Source organism: Mustela nigripes, chromosome 9 (genome assembly GCF_022355385.1).
Source record: "Mustela nigripes isolate SB6536 chromosome 9, MUSNIG.SB6536, whole genome shotgun sequence".
NCBI lineage: Eukaryota > Metazoa > Chordata > Mammalia > Carnivora > Mustelidae > Mustela > Mustela nigripes.
In genome coordinates, this window is record NC_081565.1 from 35,330,141 (window position 1) to 35,353,356 (window position 23,216).

General features: G+C 37.9%; 1 protein-coding gene across 1 annotated transcript in view; it reads right to left on the minus strand.

Moving 5' to 3' along the window:
- The window catches only part of RECK (reversion inducing cysteine rich protein with kazal motifs), a 76,156-nt gene that overhangs the window by 46,848 nt on the left and 6,092 nt on the right, over positions 1–23,216 (minus strand). Inside the window, exons 2-6 of the mRNA XM_059411333.1 lie at positions 16,749–16,807; positions 12,232–12,306; positions 11,253–11,289; positions 9,695–9,780; positions 7,986–8,033 (exon numbers count right to left, since the gene is read on the minus strand). Of these exons, the coding sequence (XP_059267316.1) occupies positions 7,986–8,033; positions 9,695–9,780; positions 11,253–11,289; positions 12,232–12,306; positions 16,749–16,807 (305 nt within the window). The remainder of the gene's footprint in view (positions 1–7,985; positions 8,034–9,694; positions 9,781–11,252; positions 11,290–12,231; positions 12,307–16,748; positions 16,808–23,216) is intronic.

A 23,216-nucleotide genomic window follows, 5' to 3' on the forward strand; every position in this document is an offset into this window, starting at 1 on the left:
AATATCTTGATTAGATACTGCTAAATGAGGGTTTCTTCATTTTCTGCCTCCCAAATAATTAATACCATTTCAAGAGCTGGATAAAAACAAACACTCAAAACTGAAATACAAACAATAGGCCTAGACTGCTCAAAGTTTACTCATTATCAACCAACTGTAAGCAAATTCAAGAGCAAGGAACATCTGTAGAGTAACCCAAGGTCTAGGACAGAGCTCAGCACAGTGTTTTGGTAGACTGACTATAGTCATGGCCCCAGTTCTTCACATTTTCCTCTACCTATTTCTCTTATACTAACTGGACTTAGCCACATGGTTTGCTTTGGTCACGTGGACAGTAGCAAGCTTGAGGCAAGCAGAGGCCTGCACAGGGACTTTCATCTTTCCACTTCCTCTCTTATGCTCTTATCACCACCACCAGAACATGCCTGAGTTAGAAGGCTAGAAGAGACGCATGGAGGAGAGCTGAGCTGACTTAGCTAACAGTATCCTAAAGAAGCTAGACTCAGGCTGACCTTCAGGCTGACTGCAGAACCATGAGTAAACCCAGCCCAATCAGCTAAGGTTGGCCAGACCAGCACTCCCTATCTGGCCCTTACATTCATAAGAAATGATAAACTGTTGTAGTATCAGGCAATGATGGGAGTTTGGGAATAGTCTGCTACACAACATTACTGTGATAACAGATACAGCATTCAGTGCTTTCTGTACTCATTCTGAGAATGCCTAATACATAGACATTTATACAAGGTTTCCACATAAAACTGCTATTTACTCTGAAACAAAGAACTGTGTATAATTCAGCTTTCCACAATGGAAAAAGTTTCTACTAAAAAGTTCTATCTATAAAAATACTAACTGTAGCACCTATTTAAAGTCAACAAATTTTTGTTCATCCTTTAAGCCTTACCTGCTCTGTGAAGACTTTCCCATTACACTGTGCAGGGTTGTTTTGTTTTAGGCTCCAACGTGTCTTGTACAGCTTTCTAGCAATGGACTTGTTTCACTGTATTATAATGAGCTCTTTGAATTTCTCTCTTACCATGGACTAGCTATGAGCTTCTTACACAGTGGCTAAATCCCCTCACCTTTGTATCCTGAGAACAGTGCCTGAGATACATTAAATGTATCAGTTTGGTGTGTTATCAGTTCAGTGAATGTTAAGTGAATGATTGATGACAGATGCAACTGAGAGGTATACTCTGTCCCAGGAACTTAAGAGTTTAATATTAAAAAGGGACATGTAAACACAAGAGTTATACTATACGTCAAAAATGCTATAATCAAGCTGTAAAGTGTTTAGAAGTAACAATTTTATGTGTATAGAGGAAAGAGGGCTGGGCAGGAAAGGTTTCAAAGAACTACCTAAGCCAGAATTTGAGGCAAAGGTTGTTGGCAGTTGGACAGGAGTACTGGTGTGCTAGGACCCACTTTTGTAGGGTTAAGGATGGAGGGAAAGTCCTGATTTATAATATTTGCTGATGTTTGTGGTGAAAATACCCCCATCATGGCTGTTTTTGGGTTAAAAACTGGCTGGCAAAATTCCTGAATATTTAACAGTTCTCCCTAGCTAGGAGGAGCTGGCTCCAGCATACCAATGGATGGGGTAATAGGATGGATTCCAGGAGAGGGAATTCTAGGTAGAACACACAGGTCCTACAACTACAACTAACAAAGCACATGGTCAGTCTGGGAAATTACAAGTTGCATGCTGCTGAAGAGCAAAGGAGAGGACAGTCACTGGCTAGATGGAGAAAAGCTTAGTTTACCAGCCGAGGAACATGGACTATATCCTATAGGTGAGCCACTCACGAGTTTTAAGAAAGGGAGTGACACGACCACATCTAGTCTTTAAAGAGATCACCCTGTCAGAACTGGAGAGAGTCAGTAAGGGGAGAAATTAGATAGGAAGGCTAGCTGGGCAGCTACTGTAGTCCAGAAAAGTGGTATAGGGTCCTGAGGGAAGGCAGTAACTGAGGCTCTGGAAGGGAGACTGACTTAAGATAGATTTTGGCGGCAAATCTTTAGGGCTTGATAGTCTCTTATTTGTGGGAGGTGGTGATAAAGAGGAAGGAGTAGACAATACCTCTTAGGCTTTTAGTTTATGTGTCTGGGAGGACTGCACTGGAACAACAAACAAGAAATGAATGAAAATTTGTCTTGGATTTGTGTGCGTGTGCACATGCACTCAAACACACACACAAACTGTGTAGCAGTGGCTTGGAGGGAAGGGGAAGTAGGGAAGGTAACAATCAGTTTGGTGGATTTGAAATGCCCACTGAACACAAAAGTACACATATTCAGTAGTGACTGAGGAACTCAGAGAAAAAGGTTAGCCAAAGAAGATTTTGGAGTTGCCATCATCATAATGGGACAATTAAAATTATGGGAATAGATGAGATTGCCTAGGAGGAAGAGCCTAGTCATTTAGATTAGACCAGGTCACAATCTAATCAAACTAGATCCAACTTCCCTTTGGAATGATCTCATTCAGGTGATTCCTGAGAAAAAGGACTAGAAGAGGAAATACACTAGCACAAGGAGACTGAATAGGAGTTATTCCCTTCCAATACAAAATATGACAAAACAAAACCAAATGCCCATGGAATATAATCAAGGTTTTCCATCTTAAGCCAGTACTGCAGGACCTAATAGGTTTCGCTCTTTTTGGAGCTCATCAGCTGCAGGTAACGGCTCACATCCACTCTGGTACAGGGTCTTGATACAGCATTTTTTCATCTACAAGCCTCCCACTCACAATTTTCTATTTATCATATTCTGCCAATTCTTGGAATTTCCTTAGCACTAACTCAAAGAAGCTTTACATTTAGGTCCTGAAGGCTTTGCTCGGGCAAAGTACTATATTATTCTTCTTGCTAAACTCCCCAAAGCTGACTAACTACAGCCTAGACTATCACTTGTCATACAAGATGGTCTACTCTACTCTTAGAACATTGCAGAACAGATCCAATCACATGAGTCATCAGAGGCCTCTATCTGTCCAGATAATCCTCCTGGCCCTGACAATCCCACCTTATCTCCAAATTTTAAGGGCTATTTCTTCATCCCTTTCCTTTATGCTTCTGGTAGTAAATCTAGAATCAAGGTTAACTTGAGAGAAAAAGGAACAAAATAAAATTAATACATAGAAATCTTTAAAGCGGAACATATTAATGTGATATTTACTGAGAATACACTGTACAGCCTATGTAGGCATATGTAAATATGTACCAAACACTGGCATCCAGGGATATATGACCACTTGTGTTATAGAGGGTGGAGGAGAACCACATATATATATATATATATATATATATATATATATATATATATATGAAAAATTTACTTTTTTTTTAAGATTTTATTTATTTCTTTGACACACAGGGAGAGAGAGAGAGATCACAAGTAGGCAGGCAAAGAGAGGGGGAAGCAGGCTCCCTGCTGAGCAGAGATGTGGGGTTCAGATCCCAGGACCCTGAGATCATGATCTGAGCTGAAGGCAGAGGCTTAACCCACAGAGCCACCCAGGCGCCCCTATTACTTACTTTTATATGCATAAATGACTTTAGGAACTAGGTGGTTATGGTACAGGAGGTTGAAAAAAGACTTAATTGTATACCATTTTGAATTTTGAACAATTATTCAAAAAATAAAAATTAACCTGAACATTTCTCTTGTGCACTGAGCTATGTGTTGACAGGATAGTACTGACAGATCTGAGTCTGAAACTCATAAGGCCTTTGTTTTTGTGGTTCTTAGAGCCTCTTTTTAATATCCTCAGAGTCTTAATTTTATCTTAGCATTCTCACAGAACCAGAACCTCAGAACAGGACATTATTTTAGTTTTGTTTAGCAACTGTTTAGTTGAAACTTAAATGCCTTAAGATTTAAAAAAAAAAAAAAAAATGGGGCACCTGGGTGGCTCAGTGGGTTAATGCCTCTGCCTTCGGCTCAGGTCATGATCCCAGGGTCCTGGGATTGAGCCCCACATCGGGCTCTCTGCTTGGCAGGGAGCCTGCTTCCCTCTCTCTCTCTACCTGCCTCTGTGCCTACTTGTGATCGCTGTCTGTCAAATTAAAAAAAAAAAAAAGTGAGCTCTCACAAAAATACCTCCTACTGCTTCCTTTATAGTTTCTCGCTTTTCCTAATGAAGTAACATCAAATAACTGGAGTGAAAAAAAGGCAGGAAAGAAAAGAGAATTGAAAATGACACTTCTGAAAAGAATATAAAGAGAAACATAGAAAAGGATCTGTGAAAGAAAGAAGAAACAAAAATGTATAAGTCTGATAAAAGTCTGTAGCACTGTATTTCAGTGGCTCACTCAGCAAATGAAAATGGTATTTATATTTATGACCACTATGTTATATGAATGGCAGCCTGACATAAAGGTAGAATTCATGAACCCAAAACTAAAATTTGTGTCACCACTCTACAGCCATTGCCAAGTCTCTGGAAATTAATCAGCCTCACTTAACGTTTATCCTGACATTCAAGAAAAAAAACTATGAACAATAAAATTCTTTTTTTAATCACCATTAAAATAGTTAATCACCAAGAAAATATTTTCAGCCAATTGCAGACAAAAACTATGTAAAAAAACTTATACTAGATGTCTCACAATTCACAGAAAACACAACTTAGTTTGTACCTTGGCTCTAATGAGGCAGTGTGTGCAGACTCATATAGTTTGCTGATGGTGCTCTAACAGGTGGTGTGTGCTAGTATGGCTTGGTGATGGTTTACAGCCAGCAGCTGTTCAGCTGGTGCCTTCTAGCTGTTGAATATTTTCACTATCATTCCTGATTCTAGTATCACACATCTACAAATCCATGTGGCCTCACCAATATTTCTAGGTGGGCCAAGGACCACACCTGTGAAAATGCATGGAGAATCCAGAACTGAGCGTGTCTATAACACCTGAACATGTCCTTGTGTCAGAGTTATCAAGCTATTGGTTGATAAAGGTAGCTCTAATAAAAAGTGTGATTCTGAAAAAATACTCATCAGTACCGAAGGAAGTACTCTTTCTTTGGTACAGGTCAGAAAAAGAACTGCAGAGTTGGGAGATCATCAGCCAAATCTCCCATCCATTGCAAAAATCCCTCCCACAATATGTGAATCCAGTAAACCTCTGCTTGACCATTTCCACTGAAAGGAAGTTAGTTCTCTTTTCTTGGAACATCTCATTCCAACAGTCTCATTCAACACAGGTAGGGTCCTTCTAATTGGTATCTGGATCTCTTCTAGGTCCCTAAAAAAGCAATTTCAAAATCCAGCTCTCCTCTTTTTTCAACACTTTATCTTTCATCAAGTTTTCTTTAACTCTCAAGGTCTAAGGGTTACTTCACAGTTGACTTGGGCATGATCTCTCTCCTCCTCTTTGGTCCTGTTTTCTAATTACCTTTGAGATACAGGTTATTATATTTAAAAACACCAATACTCAGTATCTCTCCATTTCTTTAAACTCCCTTTACAACATATATGCTTCACAACATATATGTTGTGCATATATGTTTGCACAAGCCCTATTTTTAATTCACAGTCTTTTTACCAAAGTATGCCAATCCTTTCAGGCCTTTCTCCTTTGCAAAGTTTCCCCTGATAAACCCCAACGTGCTCACTCTGCTTTCTGATTTCCCTGATTTTCCTGATTCTGATTTCCCCGATTTCCTCATGTGTGTTGTATATATTTCAGTTCTATACTCAGATACAATTCTTTAGTATTTGAAGTTAAATTATAAGTAACTGAGCTAGAATTCTAAGTTAGGTAAAACTCCAAAGTTTATGCTTTCTATTATATAAAACTGTCTCTTACATTCAATAAATAATTGATTTGTATAAGAAAAGGAACCAGATGCTATAAAATCAGACATAACAATGCTCTACAATTAACTGCTTTATCTTAGTTTGGTTGGAACAAAACAGAATTTTAAATGGCATTAACATTTTTAAACTTTATTCATTTAAGTACATTTCTCAGGAAATGCCCTCAAAAGGGCTTCTGCAGCAGCTTTCCAGTAAAGACAAACATTAGCTCCTCCAAATAAAATTACTCACTCTCTGAATATCTAATCAAGCTTCATAAAACCATCCTGCAGGGTAAATGCTAACCCCTGTAACTGTAAGCCTAAAGTAACAGCTTACACATCTGGAAGTTCACTCCAGGGATCACTCTCAGTGTTAAGGAAAAGAGACTGAAAGCCTAGTTTTATAAATTATACTTTGTAGATAAACAACCAGTCCAATTAAAATAGGTTGCATTACACTGTATTTACCCTATTCACTTCATAACAAATAGTCATAGTCTTTGGACTAGACTTCAACAATCATGAGAGTGAATGTTATTTGGGGTTTATAATGCAGAACCCTCCTTCGGCATTCAAGTGCTCTTGTCTGTCTTTTATTTCTAAGTAATACATAAGAAATCAAATTGAGCCTTGAATTATCTTGAATAATTTATAGAGTCAGTTTTTAACAGATTTATATTCCATATGTAAATTTGTAATATAATGTATACTATATATGTAATACAGATGTATATTACGTATGTAAATTACATATGTAAATTTTTCATATATATCATACTACATATATGTATTTTACATATATATGTAAAAGAGCCCCCTTGGCATGTAGATTTTTGGAAAATAGTTGCTTAATTCTAGGCCAATAAGGGAGGACAGACTGGGAAAAGTAAACTATCCTTAGTATTTCTCTGATAGGACAGTGTTTATCTCTCTTACCTTTCCTGTCCCGTCCTTCATCAACACATACTGGCAGACTTCCTAGGGCAATGCAGAAATCCAGACAAGAGAAGGAAGCACACTAAAATAATGGAGGACAGGCTACAGGAGATGGACAGTGTCAGACATCATGTGGGAGAAAAGAAGGAATTATCACAGTTAGCCACTTTGTTCAAGAGAAACTAAAACTAGTTATTTCAAAGGTAGAGAGATAAGGAAAAAAAAAGAAAGATCTTTTATTTCTTTGCAGCAAGGCTCCTTTTAATAAGAACAGAGAAGAGTTGCTGTTATTCTGGAAATGTGTTCAGAGAGACAGATATAACTTAGCAAATAGTACAAAGGGACAAAAGATAAATAAGATTTTTCCAATTTAAAAACATTAATCAAGAGATATAATTATAGACATCGAGAAAAGAAAAAAAAGGTAGAACTATAATCTAGAAGGTATTAAGAGAACTGTTTTTTCTTTTCCAAGAGAATACAGACTATTAAAAGCAAAGGAATCCCAATGTTTATAGGTAAAAATGATGAATGAGGCATATGCATGTAAGTACCCTTAACTGCACAGTCTCAACGCTATGAAGAACAATTATGTCACATTTAACAATGGAGTTCTAAAAATTGAAGAAAGTAGTCCAGTGAGGAGCTTTTTCACATCAGGGACAATCCTCTGTAAGAATTTGCATGATGTGAAATACCTCCTCTACGCCTCCCCTAGGAACCACCCATTTAGAGACAAGAGTCCTTCAGATTTAATTCAGACTTTGTAATTTAGTACTTTTCCTGCCAAATCAAGAGCTAGCAAAGTTTGAAGCTACTCACACTAGCAGTGTGATTTTGTTTCTTTCAATTAGAGATAGTTTATAAAGATGGATACCTGGATGGGTCAATGTATAGGAAAAGAGGCAAAAAAGGACATGGAACCTAGGAAAAACTACTGCACAAACTTGGATACAATCAGCTGCTATTATGAATACATTATAGGTTAAAGCCTCTATGTGATGTAGGCATTTCTTAAAAAAAATTTTTTTTTAACTTTTAAGATCTTATTTTCTTAACTCATGTATAGCTAATAGGGCATTTCGTTCAATTTCAACAAATCGATTAATGTCATGACATTTCTAAACAAGGTAAAGTAAAAGGCAGTTTAATGCAAGAATGAATTCATTTTTAAATTTTAATGGTTTTATTGATTCTGATAATATTTGAATTATCTATCCAAATTTGTTAAATAAAATGCATACCTCATATTCTTTTCTGCAAACTTTGGAAATATCATTTTTTGAAGATGCCTGAAAGATAAAAAATTTCTCCATTAATTTATTACACATGCTAGTCAATACAGAACAAAAAGAATATACATTAATATGTTACTTGCTGGTATGATAGAAGGAAAATCTTACGCTCCAATACTTAAAAGTTCACAAAATACAACAAACAAATTTCAGGCACGTTCTTTAAAACAAATATCAGCCCCAGAACCTACCCGATATGCTAAAACTTCACTCTTTTATGGCTTTAATCTCACATAATAACAGGGTTCTTTTGTTGTTTCAGAAACTAGATGACTCTGAAGGAAATGTAAATCAGAGAACTTTTTTCTTAGTTGAATTTCACTTTGTGGCAAATTTTCTTGTGAAGCTCTGCCAGGGCATTTATATTCTGCTTATTCTTTAACACTTTATATTCTAAATTCTCATACTGATTTATGAGTCAATCTCCTCAGAAAAGATCCACATGTAATGGATGGAGCAACTAAAGAGGGAAAGGTTATGCCAGGCAAGTAAAAAAAGTTATTTTTAGGGGCGCCTGGGTGGCTCAGTGGTTTGGGCTGCTGCCTTCGGCTTCGGTCATGATCTTGGGGTCCTGGGATCGAGCCCCGCATCGGGCTCTCTGCTCCGCAGGAAGCCTGCTTCCCTCTCTCTCTCTCTCTCTCTGCCTGCCTCTCTGCCTACTTGTGATCTCTGTCTGTCAAATAAATAAATAAAATCTAAAAAAAAAAAAAAGTTATTTTTATGTAATTCTCTTTATGTCCCCCTAGACCCATTACAGTTCAAATCCTCTGCAACTCAGCTTCATCTCAACTGCAACTTCAGCTTCATCTGCTGGAGCAGAGCAGCTGATTGCTAGGCTGTGTGCTGCTCAGTGAGCTTTGCTCAGGCTAAATAGTACAGTGGTCTGAATGAAAGTAAAGGTGCCACCATGTCTCAAGGACTCTGGGCCAGAGACCAGTCATTAAAAGAAGAAAATAAGAGAAGGCTTTCGAGCTGTGGTTTCCAGTCCACCTAAATTTCCCAGTTACATCTACTCTCACCATTTGGGAGTATGAGCAGCTAGGAGACCAGTTTTCCCATAGCACTCTGAGAAACCACACACAGTGAAATTTCACTGTGTGAAAATACACACAGTGAAGAAGAGCTCAGGGGCCTAACTTGAATTGGACCAGAGATCTATCCAATCAAAGAGAAGTCATAGTTCACTGCTGGAGTCGTGCTCACCTTAGGAGCAGAGAAGGGATATAAAAACATGATCAGGATAAACTCTGAACATGATAAAAGAGAGAAGGAAAGATGAAAGCTAAATAAGCCAATTGAGTCATCTGCTCTCATCCGAGCATACTCTAAATTTATACAAACATTTGTAGTCACTCAGCATGGACTAAGTATCACCACAGGCAGAATACAAAAGGCTTCAGTTCCTATAATATTCTTTCTTCTCTCTTGCATGGCTAAGAGAAGAAAGAATAAGAAAAGGCTGAAGGTCTTACATGCAGCAGCCATAACTGAGAAAGCAGCAAGTCTAAAAGGAAGTGGTCTACGTAAGAAATACTAAATGGGCAACTTTTATGGGTCACCTCTCCAAAGGTATGAAGTGGGCAAAGTCCAAGACATACACAAAGCTAATACTCACACTGTATGCCACGCAGTTTATGAGTCGGACTGCCCAGTATTACCTGCTTGCATGCCTGTCGACACTCCAAGGTAATAGCCAGTTCACAGCAGCCTAAGCCAACCCAGCCATCAGACTTCTTAAAGACACCTTAAAAAACAAAATATTCAAATGTTTTGGTCATAAGCAGTAACAAACATAAATGGCATGCCAAACTGGTTCGCCGATCTTACTAAAAGTCAAAGCAGGTGTCCATAGGAAAATTAGCTGAGATAGCAGGGCCTCAAATTTATTAAGGCCCTCCTCCCACCATTACTTCCAATGCTGTCAGTCTTCTCAGAGCCCCCACAACATAATTATCAGGTGCTTTGTTTTTTCTTTTCTCTCTGCCCACCCTAAACTCTCTTTACATCATTCTCACTCTTGGGTAGACAGTGTCTCTAGAGGACACATAGGTTAAGGAAAGCAAGAAGAGGCCTCCTCACTTTACAACTGTGAATCTGAGGCTAAGCTTCCAATTTAACTTAACATGCAAACAAAAAAGGGCATAAGGATTATTACATTCAAAATAGTGGGGTGCCTGGGTGGCTCAGTGGGTTAAAGCCTCTGCTTTTGGCTCTGGTCATAATCCCAGGGTCCTGGGATCGAGCCCCACATCAGGTTCTCCACTCAGCAGGGATCTGCTTCCCCGCCTCTCTCTCTGCCTGCCTCTCTGCCTACTTGTGACTTTGTCCCTGGACAGAGTCAATGGGGCTAAAAAGAAAAAGCAATCAAAGATAACTTGAGAGATTCCAGTCCAGTGTCATTCACAAGACAGGGATTTATGAGTCTGTTGTTTTTTTTTTTTTTAAGATTTATTTATTTATTTGACAAACAGAGAGATCACAAGTAGGTAGAAAGGCAGACAGAGGGCCGAGCAGAGAGCCCGATGTGGGGCTCGATCCCAGGACCTGGAGATCATGACCTGAGCTGAAGGCAGAGGCTTAACCACTGAGACACCCAAGCACCCCTCTGAGTTTGGTTTTAAATTTATACTTCAGATGTTACCAGGATGCAGAGATCCATCCTGGTGCTGTGTCTAGAAGTTGTGAGTGACAACTTAGATTTGAAGGCTGTCTTCCGGAGGCTGACTAGTTAACAGTTCTGGGAAGGAAAGCAATTACCAGGTAAGTGTGGAGAGAGAAGAGAAGAGGACCACACACATGAAAAACCAAGGTCTTTAATGGGGAGAGGGAAGTGGAGAGGGAAGGCAGGAGAGGATAAGGTCATGCATGAGGCCAAGGTGGAGTCATAAGGATGTAGCTGTCACAGTACCAGGTGCTGCAGGGCAGTCAAAGGGAGTGAATACTGAGAAAAGTCCGTATGATTTTAAGTATCGTGAGATCCTAGTGCTCTTTCAAAGACCAGTTTCACTAGAATGGAAGAAGTAGAGACAAGAATATAGTCAATGATTGAGTGAATGAGAATAAACTATACATCTGAAAATTTGGGTGACTACAAGAAAGTGAAGATAGGAATTCAAGGGAATACATTACGATTCAGGACTATGACAAAGATTTTACAATCACAAAATAAGTTTTTAAAGATAAAGTGCTAAATAAATGTTACACTTCTTTGCTTACCTGGCAAAGATGAATTCATACAACTCCAAATTTCAACCTAAAATTGTAATCACCAAAAAGCTTTTATATAACCAGTTCCTAAATATGATAATTTATACAGAAATTATGTACAGCTAATTTGATTATGTTTGTTTCTATGTAGTCAGTGTTCTTAGACTATATGAGTATCAAGCAGCTATTGAAGGAAGAAAAAATAAAACTGAGATGCAAAAATATTGCTCGCTATCTTCCCATCTAAGAGCACTAACAATGAGTCTGGGTACTCAGGATGCTTATTGGAATCACTGTTTCTAATCATAAAGACAGAAGTGTCTATAGAGCAAGTAAAGGTAAATGTAACTGTCAGAATTTTTTGATCAAGTTTTCACCCCTCATATAATGCAAGTCACCACATCTAAAAAGTCTGTCTCATGTAAGTTCATATTCTGTAGTCTGGCCCACCAGTGTCCTGAACACTGAGGATGGATCAAGCACTGTAAAGATTTTTAAGTTACATGATTCAGACATACAAGCAATATATCTACAATACACCAAAAACTGGGAAGATAGGAATAATGAGAAGTCACACATTTCCCCTTATCCCAAATTTAACTTTTCAAATTCAAAATAAATGTAAGATATAGTTATTATGGTTTTCATAATATTATCAAAATAATGTTATCTAATAACAATATCTAAGAACATTATCAAAATAAGTAAAATTCCAAATTCCAAATAAAAGGTTATTATGAAATTTAAAGACTGTAATACATTTATATTTAGTATTATTTTTATACCTACATCATAGGATAAACAATAAAAGATGAAAAGCAATATTCTACCTAGCAATTTGTGTGATGATCTTTTTAAAATACCTAGTTAAATCTAACATTTTAATCTGGTCACAAACCCAAATCATTTTGAAAATTTTCCTGAATCTAGAAGTTAACTCATTAGATGGCTTCATTTAGACAAAAGATTTAAGTTAAACAAAACCTACCATTGTTTCAGGGCAATAATCTGGGGCTCGCTGTAACAGATGCTTTAGTCGGGATTCACTTTTTGAGGAGAATATCTATTTAAAAAAAAAAAAAGTTTTTGTGGCATTTTTCTGCAAGAAATAAGATGATGTAAAATTTGTCCTCTATACTTATCAGTTGTCTATTTTCCAACTTCCTTTTATAAGTGGGAAACCTTTGGAAAGATCTAAATTAAGCTGAGGTAACATCTCTTAAAAGTTGGTTAGTTTGGCAAATAATCAAGAAAGTTCATATATGCAAGTCTAGACCTTTTCTAATGACCAAAAATGGAAAAAACCATGCTACCAAATCTGTTGGAGGACAAAGGAGAAAAAGAAGAAAACAGAAAAGAAAAAAAGATAAGTTTATTCTAAACCGTTCTACAAACCGCTGTTAGTCAACTGACAACAATGTAAAACAGATTATGTCTTACTCTTGTTAGTGAACAACAAGTCTATGAATAGCATTACGGCATAAACTTCCATAAAATACCATTAAATAGAGACAAAGCCATTTTTAATAAAGATGCTGAGGAGGTGACCAGTTCATTCACCAGGCTAACTGGTGGCTCTCTTCCAAACAGAATTTTAATTACTACAATTACAACTTGATGTCTCAGTAAATTTAAGCCATTATATATGGGATAGAACTTCATGGTTACCTGCAAATAGTTAAGACTGTGAAATCCATGAATGCTAAGGGCAATGAAAAAGGATTTATCTCCAGTTAGACTGTCAGTCTTACAGTTTTTCTCCCAAACTACCAAATATAGTTAATATGTGACAAGAGCTAGAATATCACCATTTTGCAACCATTAGTGAATTATGCATTTAGGCAATTATCAATAATTATCAATAATGACTATAATGTTAATTTCAAAAAGAAGCAATCAGACACAGTTAACATTATGAGTAAGACCTGCTGAACTAATAAACAAAACCAAAATAAAGCAAAACCTAACCTGAATCAGATCAAGCTTCTGGACCTGTCTCGTTAGGTTACTATTAGCCTTGTGTGGTTATCTAAATTTAACCTTAAATCAATTATGATTAAATAAAATTTAAAATTCAGTTTCCCAAACTTTTTCTCTTTCTTCTCGACCTCTTTAAACACATTCTTTTTTTTTTTAACTTTTAATTTTTTAAAAAATTAACATATAATGTATTGTTTCAGGGGTACAGGTCTGTGAATCATCAGTCTTACATAATTCATAGTGCTCACCATAGCACACACCTTCCCCAATGTCCATCATCCAGCCACGCTATCCCTCTCACCCTGCTACTCTCCAGCAACCCTCAGTTTGTTTCCTGAGATTAAGAGTCTCTAATGGTTTGTCTCCCTCCCTGGTCCCATCATGTTTCATTTTTCCCTCCCTTTCTCCTACGACCCGCACCCTGCCTCTCAAATTCCTCAGAGAGATCATATGATAATTCTTTTTCTCTGACTGACTTATTTCACTCAGTTTAATACCCTCTAGTTCCAACCACGTCATAGCAAATGTCAAGATTTGGGGTTTTTTTGATGGCTGCATAGTATTCCACTGTGTATGTATGTGTATGTGTGTATATACCGCATCTTTCTTATCCATTCATCTGTCTTTAAACACATTTCAAATGTTCACTTGACACATGTAGCTAGTGGCTACCATAGTGGATCACACAGATATAGAATATTTTCATCACTGCAGAAAGCTCTATTGGATAGCTCTGCTCTAAATCTACCTACCAATTACTAAGCAATATAGAGGACAGGGGAACAAAATAAATGATACCATGGAGTGGCAAATAGCATAATTCAGATTGTGAGAAACTCTACAGGATAAACGGCCAGATTTATTCACCAAATAAGCAAAGTCAGGAAAGCAGTGCTTTAGCTCCCTTATGATGATACCATCTAAAAGCCATTTTTGCTTTTTTTTTTTTTTTTTTTAAAGATTTTATTTACTTATTTGACAGACAGATCACGAGTAGGCAGAGAGGCAGGCAGAGAGAGAGAGAGGAGGAAGCAGGCTCCCTGCTGAGCAGAGAGCCCGATGCGGGACTCGATCCCAGGACCCTGAGATCATGACCTGAGCCGAAGGCAGCGGCTTAACCCACTGAGCCACCCAGGCGCCCGCCATTTTTGCTTTTAAAAGCTGGATCCTACAACCCTACCAGCCTCAATCTCAGAATGATTGTATGTCCTAATGCCCTGCTAGATGGATAAACTGATGGTCTATAGAATGCATTCCCCTGGGAATGGCTATAGCATACCAGCCAGCCACGTGGACTACAACTCAGCCATACATAGGAATGAACTATGGATTCACATATAACATGTACGAATTTGAAACACATTATGCTGACAGAGCTGTATTCAAAAGGCTACATTTATATGGCATTTTGAAAAAGGGACAGAAAATAAATCAGTGGTTTCCAGGGGAGGGGCCGGGGGAGAGGAAGGGCTTGTTTACACTGTGGCACAGGAGAATTTGGGAGGAGTTGATAAAATTGGTGTATTATGGTGTTAGTTACATAATCAAAACCGTACATTAAAAAGCATGGATTTTACTTAAAAAAAAAAAAAGCTATTGTTCTGATAATACATTTGCAGAAAACTTAATCTGCTATAGTGTTTTGACATGAATTATGTACTTACATGAGCTGAGTCGCTATCTTGTTTTATAATTAAAAAGAGTGTTTTGCAAAATCTTTCTAAATTCAAAAAACTGTTTGAGGGGGTACCTGGGTGGTTCAGTTGGCTGAGCAGCTAAGTCTTGGTTTTAGCTCAGGTTGTGGGATCCAGCCCCTAACCCCCAATCATACCCCACACTCAGCAAGGAGTCTGCTCTGCCCCTCCCTCCCCCTCTGCCTCTCTTGCCCACCTCCCCTGCTCATGAATGCATGAGCTCTCTCTCTCTCAAATAAATAAATAAAATTTTTATAAATAAATAAATAAACTCCTAACATTGTTTGAGAGAAGTTTTAATTCCAGTTAGGTAGCTCTCTAAATTCTAGGAAGTAACAAAATATACATTATTGAAAACTCTTCAAAAGATACTCAAGGTCAGGGCTCCTGGGTGGCTCAGTGGGTTAAGCCTCTACCTTCAGCTCAGGTTATGATCTCAGGATCCTGGGATTGAGCCCCAAATCGGGCTCTTTGCTCAGCAGGGAGCCTGCTTCCCTCTCTCTCTGCTTGCCTCTCTGCCTACTTGTGATCTCTCTCTATCAAATAAATAAATAAAAATCTTTAAAAAGAAAAAAAAAAAGATACTGGAGGCCATTTGTTCTCAAGTGCCAACACCAGAACTGCACAACCAAGGTGATGAAAGAAAGTAAAGACTTTATGCACAGGTATTGTCTCAGTGGAACTTAAGAGGCTCAATCAGAAAAATTCAAACCTACAGAAAAGTTTCAAGAATAGTATAGGACACTCACATAGTCTTCATCTAGTTACTCATTATTAACATTTTGCAATACTTGCTTTAACTCTCTCTACATATACAGATATTTTTTTTTTTTTTTTTTTTTTTAAAGATTTTATTTATTTATTTGACAGAGAGAAATCACAAGTAGATGGAGAGGCAGGCAGAGAGAGAGAGGGAAGCAGGCTCCCTGCTGAGCAGAGAGCCCGACGCGGGCCTCGATCCCAGGACCCTGAGATCACGACCTGAGCCGAAGGCAGCGGCTTAACCCACTGAGCCACCCAGGCGCCCCATATACAGATATTATTGCTATTTTGATGAAACGTTTTAGGATTCATTATAGATATGGTCATTCATTCTAATTCCCAGCAACTATCTCCCAAGAAAAAGGACACTATCCTATGTCACTGTCATACAATCACCAAATTTAGGATCATAGCACTGATTCATTATTATTAGAGCTCATATTCAAATTTCACCAATTTAGCCAATAATGTCCTTTACAGCAATTTATTTTTTAAAATTCCAGGATACAGTCCAAGACTGGATATTGCATTTAGTTGTCATATAGCTGTAGTTCCCTTTAATCTGCAAGTTTCTTAACCCTGACAACTTTGAAGAGTACTGGCTATTGTTTTGAGGAATATCCCTCAATCTTGATTTGTCCTATTGTTTCCTCATGATTCAGGTTATGTATTTTTTTTTTAAGATTTTATTTATTTATCTGACAGACAGAGGTCACCAGTAGGCACAGAGGCAGGCAAAGAGAGAGAGGGGGAGTCAGTCTCCCTGCTGAGCAGAGAACCCAATGCAGGGCTCGATCTCAGGACCCTGGGGATCATGACCTGAGCCGAAGGCAATGGCTTTAACCCACTGAGCCACCCAGGCGCCCCTGGGTTATGTATTTTTGACAGGAATGCTACTTAAGATGCTGTGCTTCATTTCAGTGCATTATGTCAGCAGACACATATTAATTTTTTCCATTATTGGTGATGTGAACTGTGATGACTTGGTTAAGGTGCTGTCCAGCAGATTTCTCCAAAACTATACTTAATAAACAGTCACATAACCTCAACAATTATTATGTAAGCTTACCTGTTCACATACATCATGGCACATCTGATTATCCTTTGAATGATTACAACACAGTGCACCTAAGAGAAAAAATAAACACCAGATGTTGCCCACTGTTAAATAAACAAGACTATTAAACTAAATCCAATGGCTCAAAAAATATTTTTTCAACAGATTATTATTATTATTATTTTAACTTAACAAACATTTACAAACCAAGGACAGTGCTGTCTGAGCACATGGTCCCTGCCCTCAAGAATCTTGCAGGCTAATAACGGAGACTGTCATGTGTACTTTCTATGCACCAGAATTTTACTAAGTTTGCTTTAAGCATGATCTCATTCAATCCTTATAATTACCTTATAGGCTATATTCTATTCTTATATCTACAATGGATGACTAAGTGATTTAAAAAAAGGTAGTAAATTTTGTTTGGGATATGTTAAATTTAAGGCCTATAGGACATCCAGATGGAATAGCAGTGAAGTCAGAAATCTAAACCTGGATTGCAGGTAAAGCCAAGCTGAAAGATCCAAGTTGAAAGTCATCCACATAAAGGAGACATATGGAAATGAAAGACATTACCTAGGGAGAGTTAGTAGTGAGAAATCATAGCACCAAATCTAAAGAACACAAAGTCTGTGACATGGGAAGAAATAAGAAAAAACACTGAGATGGAACAGTCAGACAGGCTGGTCAGCCTCAAGAGAGTAGCATTACAGAAGAGGGAACAGTGTCATGTACCAAAACATACAGGTTAGATTGAAAACTCAAAAAAAGGAAACGGAGTTATCAATTAGGAAGCCACTTAATAATCTTCACAAGGTACTTTCTGTGGAGCTACAAGTGGATGATATTAAGTAGTAAACCAGAGATGAGGAAGTATAAACAACAAACAATGGCTCTCATTAAGTGTGGCAGAAACAGGAGAAAAGGGGCACCTGGGTGATGCAATCAGTTAAGCATCCAACTCTTGGTTTCCACCCAGGTCTTGATCTCAGGGATTCAGGCCCTAAGCAGTGCTCTGTGCTCAGTGGGTAGTCTGCTTGGGGTTCTCTCTTTCTCCCCCACTCTGTCCATCCCTCTTGCGCACGCTTTTTATCTCAAATAAATAAAACTTTAAAAAAAAGAGACAAGAAATGGGAGGGAACAAGAGAGTAGTGGTTACAGGAGGATGCGGGATCAAGGGAAGAAAAAATCCTCCCTCCCCATTTGTAGTTGGCCTTTTTCCCTGAGTCCTGGGATGAAGACTCTAATACTTGAAATTTCTAGAGTAAGAGGTTTATCTTTGTTATGCCAATGAGGTACACCCCCCACTTCCAAATGTCTCGCCTAGATAACTTTAGGAGAGGGGCCAGTATGTCAGAAAAGACCAGCCATTTGATTAGAAGATTAGAAGATTAGATGACTTTAGAAGATTTGAGCCACATGACAGCAGCCCAACCTCTAGCAAGACTGGACATGGAGATCGAGTTCAACCATATGGCCAACAATCCAATCAATCATGTCTATGTGATGAAATCCCAATGAACACTAGATACTGCAGCTAAGTTGATCTTTCCTAGTTGCTGAAGATGCGGATATGCCAGGAAGGTGATACACACTGATCCCATGAGGCACAGAAGGCACAGAAGCTCTGCATTTCCTCCCAGACCTCACCCTGTGTGGCTCTTCACTCGGCTGGTCCTCCTAATTTTATCCTTTATAATAAAACTGCAATCATAACTATAGTGCTTCCTTGAGCTCTATACATCATTCTAGTGAATTACTGATTTTGAGGTGGTCATGGGAAGCCTGAATTTATATAGCTAGTTGTTCAAAAGTATGGGTGGCCTAGAGACTGCCTAAGAGTGGCTGGTGTCTGGGATAAGTGCTGTCTTATTGGGGACCATGCCCTGTAACTTGTGGAGTCTGCTCTAATTCTGGGGGTTAGTGCCAGAACTGAACTTCCATACACAGAGCTGTGGCTGAAACAGAATATTAGAGAAATGAGGTGATTGCTGGAAAGAGATATGGGTTTAAGAAAAAGAACTGAGGGGGGCACCTGGGAGGCTCAGCAGGTTAAGACTCTGCCTTCGGCTCGGGTCATGGTCTCCAAGACCTGGGATTAAGCCCCACATCGGGCTCTCTGCTCAGCAGGGAGCCTGCTTCCCACCCCCCTGCCTTCCTCTCTGTGTACTTGTGATCTCTGTAGAGACAGAGATAACTAAAATAAATAAATAAATAGATAGATAAATAAATAAATAAATAAATAAAATCTTAGCTCAGTCAGTTAAGTGTCTGCCTTTGGCTCAAGTCATGATTCTAGGGTCCTGGGATTGAGCTCCGCATCAGGCTCCCTTCTTGGTGGGGAGTCTGCTTCTCCTTCTCCCTCTCCCCCTCCATGTGCTCTCTCTCTCTCTCAAATAAATAAAATCTTAAGAAAGAAGGAAAGGAAGGAAGGAAGGAAAGAGAAGAGAAGAGAAATAAAGAAAAGAAAAGGAAAAAGAAAAGGCACTGAATTCGGGGCAAGGGGTGCAATAGTGAATAAATGTTATATTCTCTGACTTTATGCAGGTTATATATAGTCTGATGGTAAAACAAAGTCTAGACAAGAAAAGGATATAAGGACACTAATAAATTACGAGGGAAGTTGATAGCCTCCATTTTCTCAGTGAAACACAGATTAGGTCTGAAAACAAAAACAGCTGAGATGGGGTTGGGGGCTTGAGGCGAAACTGTGGAAGTGTGGAGCAGTCACTTTGGAGAACAGAGAAAGGAGGCAACTATAAACATGTTTCTCAAACTTGTATTCTACTCATGAGTTGTTAATATCTATCCCTCAGGAGAAAACGTTTCATGTTCAAACAAACTGGGAAATGAATTTTAAAAAGTTAAAGAGAATTCCTTATTGTAGGACTTCGCAAAGCCTTTAATATGCTTACACATTACTAATCTCCCCAAAAGAGATCTAAGTAGACAGACTTCTCAGAGCACAGCATTTTTTTCATGGCACTTACTAACATTTCAGAATGCCAGTTTGAGAAACAACAAATCAGAGAAAAGGAGAAACATTGCCAAGCAGCATTACAGGCCAGGAAATGCATAAATGGGCTACGGAAATAAACAGCAGAGAGATGATATTATTCTACAGTGTACCTAAGTGGAAAAAAGATACAGCTGGATTGATCAGGGGCTGTCAAAGGAGACAAGATGAGAATGTTACATTTCAGGCAGCTGTATCTGATACAATGGTTTAAAATATAAATTTGCAATATTATCTCTTCAAATACAATCTACACAATTTCAGTACTCAAATTAGACAAAAGCAGAGCTTTTTTGATTGAAGGTAGGATCTGTATTGGGGGAAAATGAATGAATGGATGAATAAACAAAGAGCTCTTTAGATCTCACCAACAAGGCTTCTAAATTCAAAACTGGAAATTGTTCTCCATAAAACAGGGTGCATGGTGGGGGGGGGGAATCACTCATGAGGCTTTCTCAAAACACCCCTTCTCAAAAACAAACAAAAAAACACCCCTTCTCCCTGTCATGCCACACCATGCTCCCCCCATCTTCTAAAATTCCTGTTATGTCCCCAGTCTTATTATGCATTACAATGGGAAAGGCAGATCGGAAAAAGAAAAACCAAACCAAACCAAAAAAAGGCTCTCTCGTGTGATAATGATGTGCTCTTTTGAAGTGCTGAAGAAGTTGCCACTTTCTACCATCTTCTAACAAAAAGGTTATTTGAGGGCAAAAAAAAATCCAGCTGATCATGAGCAAAGATAACTCAGGATAACATATGGTCCCAATAAGCACAAGCTTAGCAAAAGTAAACAACCAGGCAGACAAGAGTCTGATTTGGGCCTAGGGACTTTTGTAAAACAGTTTCTTGGAGCAAAGGTCTATTTAGAACAGAAGCAAAATGTGTTATAATTAAAATTAAAAGTCCAATAACAATGGAAAGTTTTATTAAAATTATAAAAGCCCATTTCCCCCTGTTTAATAGTTAAGGTCAAATATACAAAGTAGTGACCACCAAAATTAAATTTTTTAAATAATTCTTTTTTTTAAAGAAACCCCAAAGTTTGGAAAATAAGAAGAAAAATGATCTATACTCCCACTGTCTTGCCAGAACCTATGCTGACATTTTGACGTATTTCCTTCTAGTCTTTCAAAAGCTCCCACCCCCTTTTTTTTTAAAAGATTTTATTCATTTATTTGACAGACAGAGAGAGAGAGAACACAAGCAGGGGGAGTAGGAGTGGGAGAAGCGGGCTCCCAACCAAGCAGGGAGCTTGACTCGGGACTCGGGACCATGACCCAAGCCAGAGGCAGACACCCAATGACTGAGCCACGCAGGGGCCCCTCTAAAAGCCTTCTGATAATTCTGACAATATGGGATCACAGAGGGCAGCCCAAAGTCTTCTGGTAATAACTCCCTTCCCCCTCCCAACAGAGCATTCCTCACTAATAGTACATTTCCTCCCTTGAGAGGACTGCCACACTCCACGAACAGGCTAGGGGACCTATGTTCCATCATATTTTCCATATCCAATCCTTAACCTTAACCATTATTACATTGGTGCACATTTTTCTTCCTTGAAACAACAAAACTTTTTACAATCTTTAACAGTACATATTTTTCAAGAAATAAAAGTCTACAAATAGACATCAATTCACATGCCACCCCTTCACATGGGGAGAAGGGATTCAAATGCAATTAATGTGGCAACTAAAGGTCTTTGTCTTTTTTAGAGCTATTAAAATGGATTAATTGGGTCATTTAACAATTAGAGTGCAAAAAAACTCTCCAAGGCCTAATGTTTTTATATAAGACAATTTTAGAAAAATGTTTTGTTTTTATAATTTGATTCTAATCTAATTTCTTGTTCTTCAAGAAAAATAGTTTAAAACTCTTATTCTCAAGAAATGGAATTGAACAGATAAAGGTAAATTAGTTAAAAATAAACTTGATATTGACATGATGAAAATAAAAAGCCCAGGTATTATCCTCATTAAAGACATATGGATATTTTGCACCTCATTCCAAGTCTGTAATTATGAAATTAATAAAAACCAAAGAGATTGCTAAAAGCCATGTATATTGGCTTTAAGAAGACATCAGTGTAACCTAGAAATATGCAAGCAGAATTATCCAATAATTAGAAACATCAAGGTCTAACAGTTTGGGCCACATGTGTACTAAAGATAGGCAAGTTAGCAGGAAGCACATGCTCCAGCCACAAGGGAAAAATGCAACTTCTAAGACCAACCAGCACTTAAAAAAACAAATACCCTAATCTAAAACTAAAATATTCATAGAATTATAGGATTTTTGAAGTTAAAAGGAATTTTGCCACAGAAACCTCTTAAAAGCTATAATTCAATTTAATGAAAAGCCATTCCTGCTTTCTTTTTTAAAGAAAACAAAGATTCCCCCTAATTAAGGTCTTCCTAAAGAATTAATTACTAAAACAGAATATATATATATCCCACACTGTTGAGGAGGGAAAAAAACTACATCTGAGCTGATACTAGAAAAAGTCATTCTAAAAAAAACAAGATGTGTTAATAATAAAAAAAAAAACTCGTCTTATTTTTAAACAAATTTTTTTTTTTCAAAACAGCCTGGAAATGGACACTTTTAAAACATTTAAATGACAACTATATCTTCAACTTAAAAGCCCATTCTTGCAATTGTTACATTTATTCCTTTAAAAATATGTGGTATTTGTGTTTCTATATAAAATGTATCATCAGCTAAGGAAGAGCCAAACAAAAGTGACCACCCATATACCCATTACCTGGGTTCAACATTGCTAACATTTCATCATACTGCTTTATTTATCTATCTAGAGAGATAAATATTTTTTCTTAATCATTGGCAAATTACAGATACCCTTCTCCACTGCTTCCCTTGTACTACAGTGACAAAACAGCCAGTTATATTCGTCTGATTCTATTGCAGGTATGACTACCAGACAGACCCTTCATGATGTCACTCTTCTAATAAAGGGCCCACAATGGCCTCCTGCTATTCCAGTTCTAAACTTTCGAAGTCTTCTTATAACTTTACCTTCCCTGACTTTCTATTATTTTTTAACAAGGAAAGCCTACAGTTGCCATGAACACAGCCTTCTGACTGAAATGTTTAGTGCCCTTTCGCTGCTGTCCTAAATCCAGAACATCTTTCAAGGCTTAAATCCTACCTCAACTCTCCAATAACTCTAAGCCCTGTTGATTTTTTGGTTATTGAAAGTCCTGATAGTCTAGTCAGAACTGGCAACTTTAACATTTAAATCTTCTCTAATTACTTCATGTGTGTACTTATGGTATCCCCAATTTGACTGTAAACTTCTTGTATCCACTTGGCATACTGCTCAGCTCAAAAGATGATATTCATTGGTTAATAAGTAAAAATTTCTTAGTTATACAATGAATTTATCAGAAAAAAAACTAAAAAAAGTTGTATTTCTCCCACTGGGACACTCCAGTATCACACTT